Genomic DNA, 16,134 nt, shown 5'->3' with positions numbered 1-16,134 from the left:
GTACAAATTCTTTGCCGTACTCTCACGTCAACATATTACAGCTTTTTCATTTAGAAACGACAGGAATTATGTCTTATGAAGCATTTCTGAAGACAATGCCCATGTATGCTAGCAAGTTGTTTGGCTGTAGCTAGGCATGTGCCGGTTACCGGTTTCATTGTTTACCGTGGTATGAAAACGTCACGGTTTCAAAACCACGAAAATTTTCCGTCATACCGTAGTGCGGTATTCGCTATTTTACAAGTCTCAAAAATGCAGCCAGAAGTATCTTGGAGCGGCAGCGCTCACCAATCCCTCTCCGGTTGTTGATGTGTGTGTGTGTCAGTCACGCTATTCTGCTAAACACCGAAAAAGAAACACTCCAAACAAAAGGTGTACTTTTCTTGAATTTATGGAGGTCTCAAATCATGGTAACTGAAATATACAGTTTTAAAACATTGTACAATAGTATTTTACACGTGTGAGTAGCTTCATTAGCACAAACACAACAGAATGTGAGGAAGTCATCCATGAAAAAGTTCGCCAAAAACAAAACGAACATTTTCCTTTCAAATTCAAAATACGAATTAATTAAAAACTTACAAAGACGAATGTTAGCCTCTGGGAGAGAAACTTCGTCGAGGTTATAAATCTCACGGCCACTGAGAAACAAGCTTGAATGAAGGAAAAGAGATAACATCAAAGATCGCTAATTGCGACAGATGATCTTGCCCGAAGCACAAATGCACGCTCTCTGGACAAGGAGAGGTCTCACTCCCAGTGTTTTTAGATGAAACCTTTACACAACAACATTCACATTTTAACTAACTTATCCATTTATGAATTCTGCATCTTAAAGGCATGACATGTAGACTAGAGTTGACACAGTGGCTGAAAATGGCGAAACTTCACTTGAGCTTTTGCCCCCTCAAAAACAAAAACAAAAAAAAAGTACAGTCAATATTTTTCAATTTTACTTAGAAGTGTTTTTACTTTTTTATAGCAATTTAGTTCTTGCTCCAATCTTGAGCAACCTGAGCTGTGGCTGTGGCTAGTCTATAAGTTTTATTTATTTTAATTTTATTTAAAATATTTTTTTGTTTATTTATTTATTTTAACATAATATTCATGTTCCAATTTGCAAATATTTTCTGAAAAATAAAAAAAAATCCCTGAAAAGTTTTTTTTTATAACCCATACCTCTCAAAATAACACTTTTTGGAGCTATAATTGCAATACCGTAAAACCGCGGTATTTTTGCTCACGGTTATCGTACCGTCAAAATCTCATACCGGCACATGCCTAGCTGTAGCTATAGTTGACAACAGGCCGACTTGGGGCATGAAGTTACCGAAGTTTGCGTAGACAAATGAAATTAACTTACCGGAGTGGAAGTGCATAGCGCAAACTCTGTGGGTAACTGTACAATCAAAACGTTAGGTCCTTTCTTCTGATCGAGGACTCTTCGACGTTTTGCAAGTTCAGATATGAGCTTTCTCTAGCCTTTTCTCCATGTAGGGATCCGAAAGAAGCTCAATGGGGTTCCGTCGATCTGTACATTCTTCTTTCTGTTCGATCGGTTGTTGCAATTCTTTACCGCAAAATAATTTCCAACCATTTCTGATACCGAACTTCCTGCTTCCAAATGGCAATAGGAGCGGAAACCTCGCGAGGTGGGGGGTGGGTGCTACGTCATACGCACGAGCCTAATTGTCGCATCTTTACTTGCAGCCAGTTAAAATGGATTAAAGTTGACTAGTACTGCAACGATTAATCGATTAACTCGAGTGTTCGATTAGAAAAAAATATCCGAATTAAATTTTGTTGCATCGAATATTCATTTAATTAAAGTGTCGTTGTAATAGTTCATTTTGAAAGTGTTTGCATTTAGTTTTATTGATTAGGGTGAATACACTGCCCTCTGGTCTGCCTCATTTCACATGGCTGAATCTGCTCCCTGTTAAGACCAACGTAAGTTTTTGTTTGAGCTAATGCTTTTTAATTCATTTGTAAATTAGTTGATTGATATATTTAGCCGGTTTTTGTAGGACTATATGTCTGAACCATTTGTTAAGAACATTGTAAAAAAATGTTAGCATTTTATAGCATTTAAGCTAGCGGACGTTTGCTTTGTAAGTTAGCCGATTGTTCTTTTGTTTTACACAGATCCTCATTTATTGTATTTTTTATACCGTTTGAGGCTCCGCTCAGGTATTTTGATTATTCATGTTCCTTATCCGATAACTCGATTATTCGAACTAAGTAGTTCATCGATTAATCGACTACTAAAATAATCGATAGCTGCAGCCCTAAAGTTGACTCAACCTCTTTCCTGTGTCCTTGTGTGGACCACATTGAGCATGGAGAAAAGAAAGACCAAAGAACTTTCTGAGGACTTGAGAAGCAAAACTGAGAGGAAGCATAGGGAATCTCAAGGCTACAAGTCCATCTCCAAAGACCTGAATGTTCCTGCGTTTGCCGTGCGCAGTGTCATCAATAAGCGTAAAGCCCATAGCACTGTGGCTAACCTCCCTAAAAGTGGAAGGAAAATAATAATTGCAGTGAGAGTTCAACGAAAGATTGTGAATTGTGAATGAAGAACCTCGACTAACATCCAAACAAGTTCAAGCTGTCCCGCAGTCCGAGGGTACAACAGTGTCAACCCGTACTATCCGTCGGCGTCTGAATGAAAAGGGACTCTATTGTAGGATACCCAGGAAGACCCCACTTCTGACCCAGAGACATAAAAAAAGCCAGGCTGGAGTTTGCCAAAACTTACCTGAGAAAGCCAAAAATGTTTTGGAAGAATGTTGTCTGGTCAGATGAGACAAAAGTAGAGCTTTTTGGGAAAGAGCATCAACATAGAAAAAATGAGGCCTTCAAAGAAAACTGTCCCCACAGTTAAACATGGCGGAGGTTCCCTGGTGTTTTGGGGTTGCTTTGCTACCTCTGGCACTGGACTGCTTGACCGTGTGCATGGCATTATGAAGTCTGAAGACTACCAACAAATTTGCAGCATAATGTAGGCCCCAATATGAGAAAGCTGGGTCTCCCTCAGAGGTCAGACGAATGATGTAATTTCCCCCCCCTCATTCTCTTTTGTGTTTTTTCATTGCAAGCAAAATTAATGTAGAAAAATCCAGGTTTTTGCACTTCCGATCCGATTCCGATATTGTTTTGCACTTCCGATACCGGCCTATCTGAGCATGTATTAAAGTTTAAAGTTATTTAGCCTCCTTACTTAGTTGTCAGACTCATGTTGAAAAGGGTTTTAGTACTCTTAATAACAACTAGCCAGCTGAATCAGGTGAGTTTGAATAACATACAATGGTTGGTAACAAGAAACTGACCTATGATAAACACAAAACATTATAAATAACAAACAGAAATGGCATATTCAGTCAGTAAAACGTTCAAATAATATTGTAAACCTTCTTAAAGAAGCAAAACACACAAACAACCTAAGTGGAAAATAAAGTATTAACTCAGCATCAGTTCTCTGCTCTTGAACAAATGTACCAAGGCTTTAAAAAAATCAGTGCAAATAATACCGTTTTAAACCAAAAATGGCTTCTACTCCCCAATCTTCTCCAGACTTTGTTGCTCCATCTCCATCTATTCTACACACACCCTACAGCTGTTTGCCCTGGATGCAGTCCCAGCATGATGGGGAGACTTTTTTTTTCAAGATGCTCAGGTGACAACTGATAAACGTTAAATTTATATTGCAACCATAATGTAGGAGATGCCACGGAGGTAAATAGGGAGACTGTAATGCTAGTGTGCTGAAGGTGTACCGTAAAACCCGAACCGGATTTTAGGGAAACCAAAGCAAAAACTGGAATGGATTATGTAAATCGGTGCGCTGGAAAACCCGAACCGGATTTTCCACAAAAAAAAACTGGATCAGGAGTCTGGATCGGACTTTTTCCGTGTCGGCCGATCCGATACCGATGCGCATTTTTTTGCGCATATCGGCGGTTAATCCGATCCAAATATCGGACTGGGACAACGCTAAAGATATTACTACTAAAGCATTTGTAATTGCAATCATTTTCTGGGAGAAATTGAGCATTATCCGACAAAATTGCAAGGGTGCCAATACTTTTGGCCAGCTGTGTAGATGCTAATAATAATTCGAATACATCTCAAACATACCTTGTGTGTAGCCAGCATTCACAGTTGCTGTTGGCTCAGTCCCCAATTTGGATCTTTTTCTTGGTGGAGGATCGGTCTCCTCATCTGCAGTGTGAACAATTTCAAATTATGAGCAAAGGGAAAGTCAAAAGATATCACAAATGTATGCATAGCAAAAAAATGTCTTGTGCTTTAGATGACACTGAATATCTGATAAAAAGCAAAAGAAACACTGCAACAAAATGGAGGCTGTCCGATGCAAGAAAGCACCAAACTAGTCACATGGTGCTGTGTGCACAAACATAGAAGCGGGTAGGAGTGGGAACCTCTTGGTACCTCACGATACGATTTGCGATACGAAGCTCACTATAACGATCTGACGATATGGCGATACAACGATTATCGAAACATTGGTCAGGAAATCTTTCTAGGATATTCTACAAACAACTAATAAACAGAAAAACAACCTTCTGCTGTGAATTGGAATGAGTTTATCACTAGTAGACGTCCAATCCATTTGAACTGGGAGGGTGGCAGCGAATGAACATTCGTTCATTCGCTGCCATCCCTCCCACTTCAAACGGATTGAACGTCTATGGCCGTCAGTGGCAGCAAATAAGGTAATTTTGGGCCATTTTAAGTCATTTACCTGTTGATTTTGGGGTATTTTATGGGTCACTTCCTGTTTATTTTGAATTACAGAACAGGAATTGACCTGGGAAGCACTCATATGAATTAGGCAGTGACTCCAACTCAACAGCAAATGACCTGTAAATGCCCTAAAATGAACAGCAAGTGACCTGTAAATGCCCTGAAAATCGGATAGAATGACTGTGAATGCTCTGGTTTCGAACGAATGAACGTTCCCAGTCTAAATGGATTGGGGTCGAGCTCCGTTAATGCAGCCATAGAGCTAACAGACACTACCCAGATAGCAGACCGACGTTGAAAAGATGTTGGATCAACATTCCGCTGTTGATCTTATATCGTTGAATCAACGTCACTTTTGCACCCTCAATTAATGTTGTTTCAACGTTAAAATCCTGACAAAACCTAAACGTCATTTCGATTAGAGCTGAAAGGAATACTCGAGCAACTCGAGTTTGGGAACTGACCAGAGTAATTTTATTGACCTCGAGGAATCGTTTAATTTTTCCAGCTCTAAGCATCACGTTTTGCCCGACTACTTTTAATGCGAGACAACGCGCTGACGTCATGTGCGTAGAGGACGAAGCAATAAATACCTGACTGCAGCCGACAGCCGCTAAAAACTACGCCCGCATGACGGTGGTAGCAGGTAGCGTCTGATGCCACGGTGGCAGAAGATAGCGGCTGATGCGTCTCATAGACATCATTTATATATAACAAGATGCGAAATGACAAGAGTCAGCGGCATTAGTAAACAGCCGCCATCTTAAAGCAGTATTATTTAATCCGTGAAAACATAGCGCTGAAGAGTGATGAGCGTGTAAAATAAAAACTTAATAATGCTAACTGTCAATTTTAGCTTCGTAGTCATTGCTGGATAAAACCCCAAGTAGCACTGGTCGGTAATGTGAACCAATACAGCAGGTATCATATATTTATATTGAAAACAGAAAAAACTAAAAATCCTATCAGGACTTACCGTTTAGGCTAACTTAAAACTTAACTACAACCTAAAAATAGCTTCACACAAATGGAAATTCAATTGAATCAAGTGGGGGAAAACACCTAACTTTTAGGTGATGTGTGTTATCAAGCGTCATGACATTTTTAGGTAAGAAATATACAAATATTTTTATAAGAACTAGAAGTTTTTTGAGTGAAAGCAGTGAATTAGTCTTTTTTTTATTCTAGTCACATCTGAGATGCAATTGTTGGCTGTTTTCAACAATGTACATCGAAAATAAAGACATTGATTGACTGAAAATGAATGAAATGTCTTGTTTTCCCATGTATATTTATAATTGCTCTTTTCCTAAGAAAAAATGTTTTATCCGATTACTCGATAGAATTTTAAGTCGATTACTAAAATATTCAATAGCTGCAGCCCTAATTTCGATTATTAATAATATTGGAACATCGCTGAATCAATGTTATGTTTTCGACCAAAACGCCCGCTCATCCATAATTCAATGACTTTTCAATCATATTTCCCAGTCAATCATAAATCGACTATTTGTCAACATTAGTTCATCAACTATAAAACAATGTTAACCCAACAACAACAAGCCTGACATACTATAGAACAACGTTGTTTCAACGTCACTTGACGTCGAAAATTTTGATGTCAACCATACTGATGATTTTGATGGAAAATCAACGTTTGTTCAAAGTCGGTCTGCTAACTGGGTAGATATATAGACAGGGGTGCACATAAGTGGTCCGCATGCGCGCATGCGTACTGGACGTATACAAACGCGCTGGCCCTCAACGGCTTCCATACGCTTTTGCGTACCGATGGCTGACCACTGTATTTGCGGCAGGACACGAGATAATCACTTCTCAAAATGTCGGGAGGCAGGCCCCACTGAGTAATTATTTCTGTGCCCCCCCCCACCCCCGTCAAAGGACAGACAGACGACAGAGACGTCACCAGAGCTACCGAAAAAAGGACTTTTGCTGAAAAGTGGCTGCAGGAGGTACCATGGCTAGAAGCAAATGATGCTCGCACGGATATGTGGTACAAAATTTGCCGTGAGAATCCCAATGTCGCTGATAAGAGCAGCGCATTTTATGTAGGGTAGGGTCAAAGAATTTCAGCCATCCAAACTTTGAAAAGCACGAAAAAAACAGAGCATGTGGCAATTAGGCAAACTATCGATGTCAGGCAGCACCCCACTCGCCCTATGGACAAGTGGCGGAATAAAGTTAATGAAGAGCAGCGCCATGCACTGACAAACATGTTTTTGCTCGCATTTCACAAAGCTAAACATGCACGTTCAATGAGCTCTTATGAGGAGGAGCTGCATAATGCCCTTTATTTTGAATTAGTACTGCTTTTATGTTTATTTCTTTACACTTCAAAGTAATGGCAATTTTGTTGTGCCAGTTGATGTTAATCAGGCATTAATTGTTAATATAATTAATTAAAGGTATTTGGCTCTAACTAAGGCTTGTCATAATTTTATCGCATCAGGCGGGTCGGCTCTCAAGCGCAATGAGGACCAAGTCACATCTCCAGGTCCTCCTCTGAAAACCTGGGCAAAAAAAAATATGTGCACCCCTGTATATAGAAGATTTTAGTAGCAACTTGTTGGTTCCTTTTTATTTTATATTTTTTAGACATTGACACCTTTTTTAAAATCTCGATTCTTGACAGGAGCATATCGATAACCTTTTGGGATACAAATAGTGCTGCAACGATTAATCGATTAACTCGAGTATTCGATTAGAAAAAAATATTCAAATTAAATTTTGTTGCCTCGAGTATTCGTTTGATTAAAGTGGCGTTGTAATGTTTTATTTTTGAAGTTTTTACATTTGTTTATTGATTAGGGTGGATCCATTGCCCTCTGGTCTGCCTCATTTCACATGGCTGAATCCAACTGCTCCCTGTTAAGACCAACGTAAGCTAAGTTTTTCTTTGGGCTAATGTTCTTTAATGCATTTGTAATTTAGTTTATATGTATATTTAACCTTTTTTGTTGTGGGAATATGAGTCTGAACCATTTGTTAAGAGCATTGGGAAAAAAAAACGTTAGCATTTTATAGCATTTAAGCTAGCGGACTTTTGCCATTTAAGTTAGCCAATTGGTCTTTTTTTGTACATAGATCCTCATTTATTTATTTTTAATACCGTTTGAGGCTCAGCTCAGGTATTTTAATTTTTCATATTCCTTTTCCGATTACTCGATTATTCGAACTAACAAGTTCATCGATTAATCGACTACTAAAGTAATCGATAGCTGCAGCCTTAGATACAAAGTAACACGATATATCACCATTTCAATATTTTGTCACACCCCTAGAGGTCGGAACAAAAAAAATCAGTTTTTTCCACTTTCATGCTTCAAATGAAATTAAAATTAGGATGTTTGGGAAATCTAACCTGAAGACAGCTCAGACTCCGAACTCAGCTGAAAGCTGATTTCCTCCCCATCTGAGTCGATCTGAAAGTTGATCTCCTCTCCATCGGATTCACATGGGTGGACTTCATTCAGGATTAATTCCAGTACCTCTTGGGTCTTGAATCTTTGCATCCTTGTTCTTTGAAGAGGAGGTTTGAACACCACAGAATTCCTCAGGGCACTGAAATACGCAGTGAAGTATTTATCGACCTCAGACGGAATTAACTTTCGTAGGCAAATTGCAGATTTTGTGACCAGCCCTGTTCCACACCCAGGGAGTGACCACACAGGAATATGTAAAAAGGTGCTGTTGAGTGGTCTATTGTTAGACAAAGCCAAGGTAGCCCTGCAATTTGCAAATATTCAGATGCTAATTGCAGCTATCCAGAGTGACAAGCACCACTCCACACCCAGAAAGTGACCCCACAGGAATATGTAAAAAGGTTGTCTGCTTGATTGCTTGTTTGAGTAGTCTGTTGTTGGACAAAGCCAAGGTAGCCCTGCATTTGCAAATATTCAAATGCTAATTGCAGCTATCTACCTGAGTTGTTAGTTTGGTATCGGACTTCTGAATATCTTCTGGGCTTGCTTTATAGCCAACCCTGGACTTCAGTGCTCAAGTACTTTTCTTGATTGAACAAGAGGATATTTCTCTCAGAGCATTATACTTTGGCATTATACTTTGCAATATTTACGTAAAATAAATGCTACCTGCATGTTTTTTTTTTGTAGCTTTTAACCAAGAATTGACTGTTTTACGTCCATATCTATGAAGAATTCAGGGATTTAAGCATTTATTCACAAGAATTTTAAACGGAAAAAGCTCTTTGTTTACATATGGCGGCCGCTAATTTCCTCACTGACTATCCTCATAGTTTGCAATATTGACGTAAAATAAATGCTACCTGCACATTTTATTTGCTTTTAACTAAGAACAGAGACCGTTTTACGTCCATATCTATAAAGAATTCAGAGATTTAACCATTTAATCATAAGAATTTTGAACGGAAAAAGCTCTTTGTTTACATATGGCAGCCGCCAATTTCCTTACTGACTAGCTTCATAGTTCACAATATAAGTAAAACAAATGCTACCTGCACGTTTTTTTTTTTTGCTTTTAACCAAGAATCGGTAAATCGACGTAAATCAGACTGTTTTACGTCCATATCTATGAAGAATTCAGGGATTTAAGCATGCATCCACAAGAATTTTCGATGGAAAAGCGCTCTGTTTACATATGGCGGCCGCTAATTTCCTCACTGACTATCCTCATAGTTTGCAATATTGACGTAAAATAAATGCTACCTGCACATTTTATTTGCTTTTAACCAAGAACAGAGACCGTTTTACGTCCATATCTATAAAGAATTCAGAGATTTAACCATTTAATCATAAGAATTTTGAACGGAAAAAGCTCTTTGTTTACATATGGCAGCCGCCAATTTCCTTACTGACTAGCTTCATAGTTCACAATATAAGTAAAACAAATGCTACCTGCACGTTTTTTTTTGCTTTTAACCAAGAATCGGTAAATCGACGTAAATCAGACTGTTTTACGTCCATATCTATGAAGAATTCAGGGATTTAAGCATGCATCCACAAGAATTTTCGATGGAAAAGCGCTCTGTTTACATATGGCGGCCACTAATTTCCTCACCGAATAGCCTGATAGTTAGCAATATTTACGTAAAATAAATGTTACCTGCACTTTTTTTTTTTTTGCTTTTAACCAAGAATTGAGACTGTTTTACGTCCATATCTATAAAGAATTCAGGGATTTAAGCATTTATTTACAAGAATTTTCATCGTAAAAAGCTCTTTGTTGTGATAAAGCAGCGCCACATTGGCTAAAAGCCTAGCATCACATTCGACATATTTACAGAAAATAAATGCTAACTGCCTGTTTTTTTTATTTTAACCAAGAACAGAGACTGTTTTACGTTCTTATCTGTAAAGAATTCAGGGATTTAAGCATTTATTCACATGAATTTTCAACGGAAAAAGCTCTTTGTTTACATATGGCAGCCGCTAATATCCTTACTGACTAGCCTCATAGTTCGCAATACTTACGTAAAATAAATGCTACCTGCACTTTTTTTTTTTGCTTTTAACCAAGAATCTAGACTATTTTATATCCATATCTATGAAGAATCCAGGGATTTATGTATTTATTCACAAGAATTTGACATTTATGTAATATAAATGCAAACGACCCGTTTTTTTTTTGCTTTTAACCAAGAATCGAGACCGTTTTACGATCATATCTAAAAGGAATTAAGGAATTTAAGCATTTATTCACAAGAATTTAACAGAAAAAGTTCTTCGTTTACATATGGCGGCCGCTAATTTCCTCACTGACTAGCCTCATTGTTCACAATATTTACGTGAAATAAATGCTACCTGCCCGTTTTTTTGCTTTTAACCAAGAATCGAGACTGTTTTGCGTCCATATCTATAAAGAATTCAGGGATTTAAGCATTTACTCACAAGAATTTTCAACGGAAAAAGCTCTTCGTGTTTCCACTCGGTCAGCTTTGACAGAGAGAGACCCCCTGTGATCAGCCCCGCGCCCCAGCAATACATTATGAAGCATATAATGCAAATAAGGTTGCTTAAAAGTTGATGGGGACAATTTGAGCATCCTGAAAAGTTGGTAGTGTTAAGTTCCCTACTATCCCTATGCAAAACTACGCCCTTAATTTGCTATCATTTTCGTTGAGCGGCCTATTATATTCTGCACTTTTTCAGTTTTTCCCTCTTGAATATATTCCATGATCAAAGAAAGCTCTACTGAATAGTGGATTGAATGACCCATTTTACCTTTTTTTCAGGACAAAAAGTCAACTTTGCGTGAACTTGTCTTCCAAGTGCAGGAGACGCTGGCAGCGCCTCGGACTTTGTCGCAGGCGAGATCTGAAAAACAACAATGAAAAAAAAGTTGTATGCCAAACACATCGCATTGGCGTCAAGCGCAATCGTTCCGAGCATCAGCCAAACGCTTCGGTCCGTTTTTGTCAAAGCCTTTTCCCGCCGTGAGAACAAACTGCTGGCGGGCGCGGCTACAATTCGGCCTTTTGTTCACATCATCTGCCATCGGGTGGACACCACCGCTGCCGGTTCTTTGACTTACCGTCTCCGTGTCCTCGTCTCCGCGTCAGACCTTTCGCTCGTCGCCTCTCCTGTGGGGAAATCAAAGTTAACCCATTGCTTAGCCCTATACGGGAGGGACCAAAACGGCACACGATCAGAAGAGCGGATCAGAAGACGCTTCAGACCGGTGACGTCACGACCTCTCCCACACGTGAACAGTCTGCCTGGGGAGGGGATTCAGACGGCCTTTTGTCTCATCACTTCCTCTAGTTGGCGAAACGTGGCCAGATAACGAAGTCCGATATGAGAATCACTAAAGTGTGTGGGGGTGCTTTGTTTCCCATCGGTTATTACCCAATAACTTTTTAATCACTTCCTTGTTAACTCATTGGCTGCTAGACGTCCAAACCATTTGAACAGGGTGGGTTGACAGCAACCGATGATTTAATCATAAAAGCATTTTTTTCCAGAAGTAACCCACATTAATCGCAAAATTTGTCCCACCCCCAGAGAAATTTGTCACATTTTTATCGTCAATTTGCCCTTAATCGCAGAATACTTTTTAAACGTAATTTAAAGTCATTGGCTGCAATTGACGGCGCTAGTAGTCCAATCCATTTGGACTAGGAGGGGCGACTTGGTCAATTCAATGGTACTGAAACATGAGCATTCACAACCAGTCCTCCTAGTTTAAATGAATTGGATCTCTAGTTTTGTCAATTAATTCATTTTGGTTCACGTTCCTACACATTTTTGGGCATTCTGGGTTGCTTTCATGTACAATAAGCTCCAAAAGAACAGGAAATGGCCTAAAAAGTACAACAAACGACTATAAATTTACCAAAACTCACAGAAAGTGAGCCAAAATTAACAGGAAGTGACCGGTAAGCACATTGTCTGTCATTGACAATAGAAGCCTGAAAGGGGCTAGTCTCACATTGCCCCAGTCTCCCCTATGGCTTAGTAAAAGTACTCTTAGCAGTAGGGTTGTTCCGATCCCGATCGTTTTAGTTCGAGTATCTGCCGATCCCGATATTTCCCGATCCGATTGCTTTTTTTTTTTTTTGTTGCTCCCGATTCAATTCCAATCATTCCCGATAATTTTTCCCGATCATATACATTTTGGCAATGCACTAAGAAAAAAATGAATAAAACTCGGACGAATATATACATTCAACATACAGTACATAAGGACTGTATTTGTTTATTATGACAATAAATCCTCAAGATGGCATTTACATTATTAACATTCTTTCTGTGAGAGGGATCCACGGATAGAAAGACTTGTAATTCTTAAAGGATAATTGTGACTTTGTATATTGTGACTAAATATTGCCATCTAGTGTATTTGTTGAGCTTTCAGTAAATGATACTGCAGCCATATAACGTCTGCCCAAATGCATGATGGGAAGTGAAACCATGACTGTGCGTAGGGGCACCAATTGATATATCTTCTCTGCGTTGGGAAAGAACATAGGGTGTTAAGAAAATGATCAACTACGACCTTCCTTCCCCACATTGCTTCCCACGACATTTCTAATTGTTGAGAGAGGGATTGTAAGGCTTTAGCCATTTAAAATAGGCCCCAAAGACCGCCAAAATTCGCTCTATTCATTTTACGCTGCCTTTTAGCTCTATATATAGGTAAAACGGCGCCATTATAGATTGAACGCGATAATGCCTGAGTGGGTCGTTCAGCGCATGCTTAATTGCGTTAAAATGTTTTAACATGATTAATTTTTTAAAAATTAATTACCGCCGTTAACGCAATAAATTTGATAGCCCTACTATAAGCCAAAACTTAAGACTCTGGATGAGTGTAAGACATATTGTCTGTAACGTTAAATACAATTAGAAAACAATTTAATTAAAAAAAATATATATATATATTAAAAAAAGGCATGTCCAATATTTTTTTGCCGATTCCGATACTTTGAAAATGACGTGATCGGACCCGATCGATTGGGACAGCTTTACTTAGAAGTAAATGTCTCAGTTACTCAAGTAAATGTAACTGAGTAATTGTAACGCGTTACTATCTACCTCTGAAATGGCCATGGAGGGAACTATTGTTGCAACGATTAATCGATGAACTAGAGTAATTCGATTAGAAAAAAGCTTCAAATCAAATTTTACTGCTTCGAGTATTCGTTTAATTAGAGTGACGTTGTAATGGTTTGTTTTGAAAGTGCATTTATAGTTTTATTGATTTGGGTGGATGCACCGGCCTCTAGTGGCAACAGTGAATATGACATAACTCATTTAGTGGCTGAATCCGGCTGCTCGCTGTTAAGACCAACATTGTTTGAGCTAATATGTTTTTTTATGCATTTGTAATTTAGTTTATTGGTATATTTAGCCCTTTTGGTGGGGGGGGGGGATTATGTGTTTGAATGAATTGTTAAGAGCATTGTATAAAAATAGATTAGCATTTTATAGCATTTAAACTAGCGATTTTTGCTATGCAAGTTAGCTAATTGTTCTTTGTTGTAATTAGATTAGTGCTGCAACGATTAATCGATTAACTCGAGTATTCAATTAGAAAAAAATATTCGATTAAATTTTGCTGCTTCGAGTATTCGTTTAATTAAAGTGGTGTTGTAATGGTTTGTTTTGAAAGTGTTTGCATTTAGTTTAGTTGATTTGGGTGGATACGCTGCCCTCTAGTCTGCCTCATTTCACGTGACTAAATCCAGCTGCTCCTTGTTAAGACCAACATAAGCTACATTTTTGTTTGAGTTAATGTTTTTTTAATGCATTCGTAAAGTAGTTTATAGGTATATTTAGCAGTTTTTTGTGGGAATATGAGTCTGAACCATTTGTTAAGAGCATTGTGTAAAAAAAAAAAAATAAAATTAGCGTTTTATAGCCTTTAAGCAGGCAGCCTTTTGCTTTGTAAGTTAGCCACCGATACCGTTTGAGACTCAGTTCAGGTATTTTAATTTTTTATGTTCTTTATAGATTACTCGATTAATCGAACTAACTAGCTCATTGATTAATCGACTACTAAAATAATCGATAGCTGCAGCCCTAAATTAGATCCTCATTTATTTATTTTAAGTTCAGGTATTTTAATTTATTTGTAAAATAAAAGTGCAATCCTGCATAGTTTGAAGAAACTCGGGAATTTTATTTTGTATTCGGATTTAATGCTCTTTTCAAAGTGCAGCCTTAACAAGCCTTTGTTTTACATCTCTTAAAATGAATTCTGCAACACATTAAATGTTCCTAATCCGATTACTCAATTATTCGAACGAAGTAGTTAATGGATTAATCGACTACAAAAATAATCGATAGCTGCAGCCCTAACACACACACGCGCGCGCGACGGAAGCCCTAGACTAGATAAACCAGTCGTGTTGTGCCGAAAAATAGCCGCCCCGCGTGAAATGTCCCCCCCTGACGGGACGTGACCACGAGCGCGGCTAGCTGAGTGAAAGAAACGCGGTCGCAGCCTACACAGCGAGCGCAGAACAGTTAGCATAAACGGCTAAAACACGCAATAAGAAGTCACCAATTAAAACCAAGTGAGCGGCAGCAAATGCCAACAATCCACGGTTCGCATAAACTGCTAACACGCAATAGAGGCCACGAATCAAAAGTTAAGTGAGCTGCGAACAGTTACGGTTAGCAAAAGCGGCTAACACGCAATGGACGATGGCTGCACCGTGAACCTCAAAAAAAAAAAAAAGCAACAAAAACGCGACAGTGAAGCCAGCGTAAAGCGCAAGGCTAACAACGAAGCGACCACGAGGAAGAGACCGACGCCCGCCACACAACAAGCGAGGGTCCAACACAGAACGGAGCGCCGACGGTGGTTACTCACCCAAACATTACAAAACGCCACAAGCCGGTAGGGCAGGCAGGAGACGCAGGACCAATAATACCTGACTGCAGCCCAGTGAGCCGACAACCGCTACAAACCACGCCACGACCCTACAAACTCCGCCCACATGATGCTACGTTGCTACAAACTCCGCCCACATGTATGGAGCGCCGTTAAAGTGATTCTCTAACTCAGACATGTCCAAAGTCCGGCCCGGGGGCCAAATGCGGCCCCTGGTCAAATTTCATCCAATGAAGTACAATTCAATTCAATTCAATTTTATTTGTATAGCCCTAAATCACAACAGATGTCTCAAAGGGCTTTGCAGAGGCAATATGATACACAATTAGAAATGAAGCAACAAAGATGAATAGATACAGTTCAAGTGCTGGGTATACCCTATCCTTAAGACCCTCCATGCCGGCAAAGAAAAACTCCAAAAACTCCAGAGTCAATTGGGAGAAAATTGAGAAACCTCAGGGAGTACCACAGTCAGGAGAGATCCACTCCCAGGACGGATAGACAGGAACCCCAGAACTGCTAATGGGAATTAGCAGGCGAAGTTACAGTCCGTAACAATGCAGTGGAGTAAAAGAGCAAGAAGAGGTCCATCTAGCCAGATGAGACGGGGGTAGCAGCGAGGACGTCTATCCAGCCAGGGGTCCGGACAGTCAGGAGGCTGCAGCTGAAAAATAGCCCCTCCCCTCGGGGACACCGGGTGACTAGTGATGAAGAGACTAGACAACTAGATATTAACATTGGAAAATAGAAATAAAGTAAGACAAGTGGTAGGTAGAGTAAGAAAAGGAGAACTCAGCGGCTGTACTTCCCCCAGCATTATAGCTTCTAGTGCAGCTTAGACTAAACTGTGAGTCTACTCCGACTTCAACTAGCCTAACCATAAGCTTTGTCGAATAGGAACGTTTTTAATCTAATCTTAAATGTGCAGACTGTCTCGGCTTCTTTAATACTAGCTGGAAGCTGATTCCATAAAACGGGCTTGGTGGCTAAAGGCTCTAGCTCCGACAGTACTTTTATAAACCCTGGGAA

General features: G+C 39.3%; 1 protein-coding gene across 3 annotated transcripts in view; it reads right to left on the bottom strand.

Annotated features, from left to right (window-relative positions):
• Positions 1-15,203, bottom strand: part of LOC130930276 (uncharacterized) — a 31,493-nt gene extending 16,290 nt beyond the window's left edge. Inside the window, exons 1-5 of one of the 3 annotated variants that reach the window (XM_057858120.1) lie at positions 15,085-15,203; positions 11,299-11,347; positions 10,989-11,081; positions 8,150-8,349; positions 4,138-4,221 (exon numbers count right to left, since the gene is read on the bottom strand). In XM_057858120.1, coding sequence (XP_057714103.1) covers positions 4,138-4,221; positions 8,150-8,300 — 235 coding nt within the window. In that variant the 5' untranslated portion in view covers positions 8,301-8,349; positions 10,989-11,081; positions 11,299-11,347; positions 15,085-15,203. The other 2 variants (XM_057858122.1, XM_057858121.1) reach the window with 2 other exon arrangements.
• Positions 15,204-16,134: the final 931 nt, after the last annotated feature.

Source organism: Corythoichthys intestinalis, chromosome 14 (assembly GCF_030265065.1).
Source record: "Corythoichthys intestinalis isolate RoL2023-P3 chromosome 14, ASM3026506v1, whole genome shotgun sequence".
Lineage (NCBI taxonomy): Eukaryota > Metazoa > Chordata > Actinopteri > Syngnathiformes > Syngnathidae > Corythoichthys > Corythoichthys intestinalis.
Note: the sequence above shows the minus strand (reverse complement) of the source record. Positions and strands in the feature narration are given on the sequence as shown.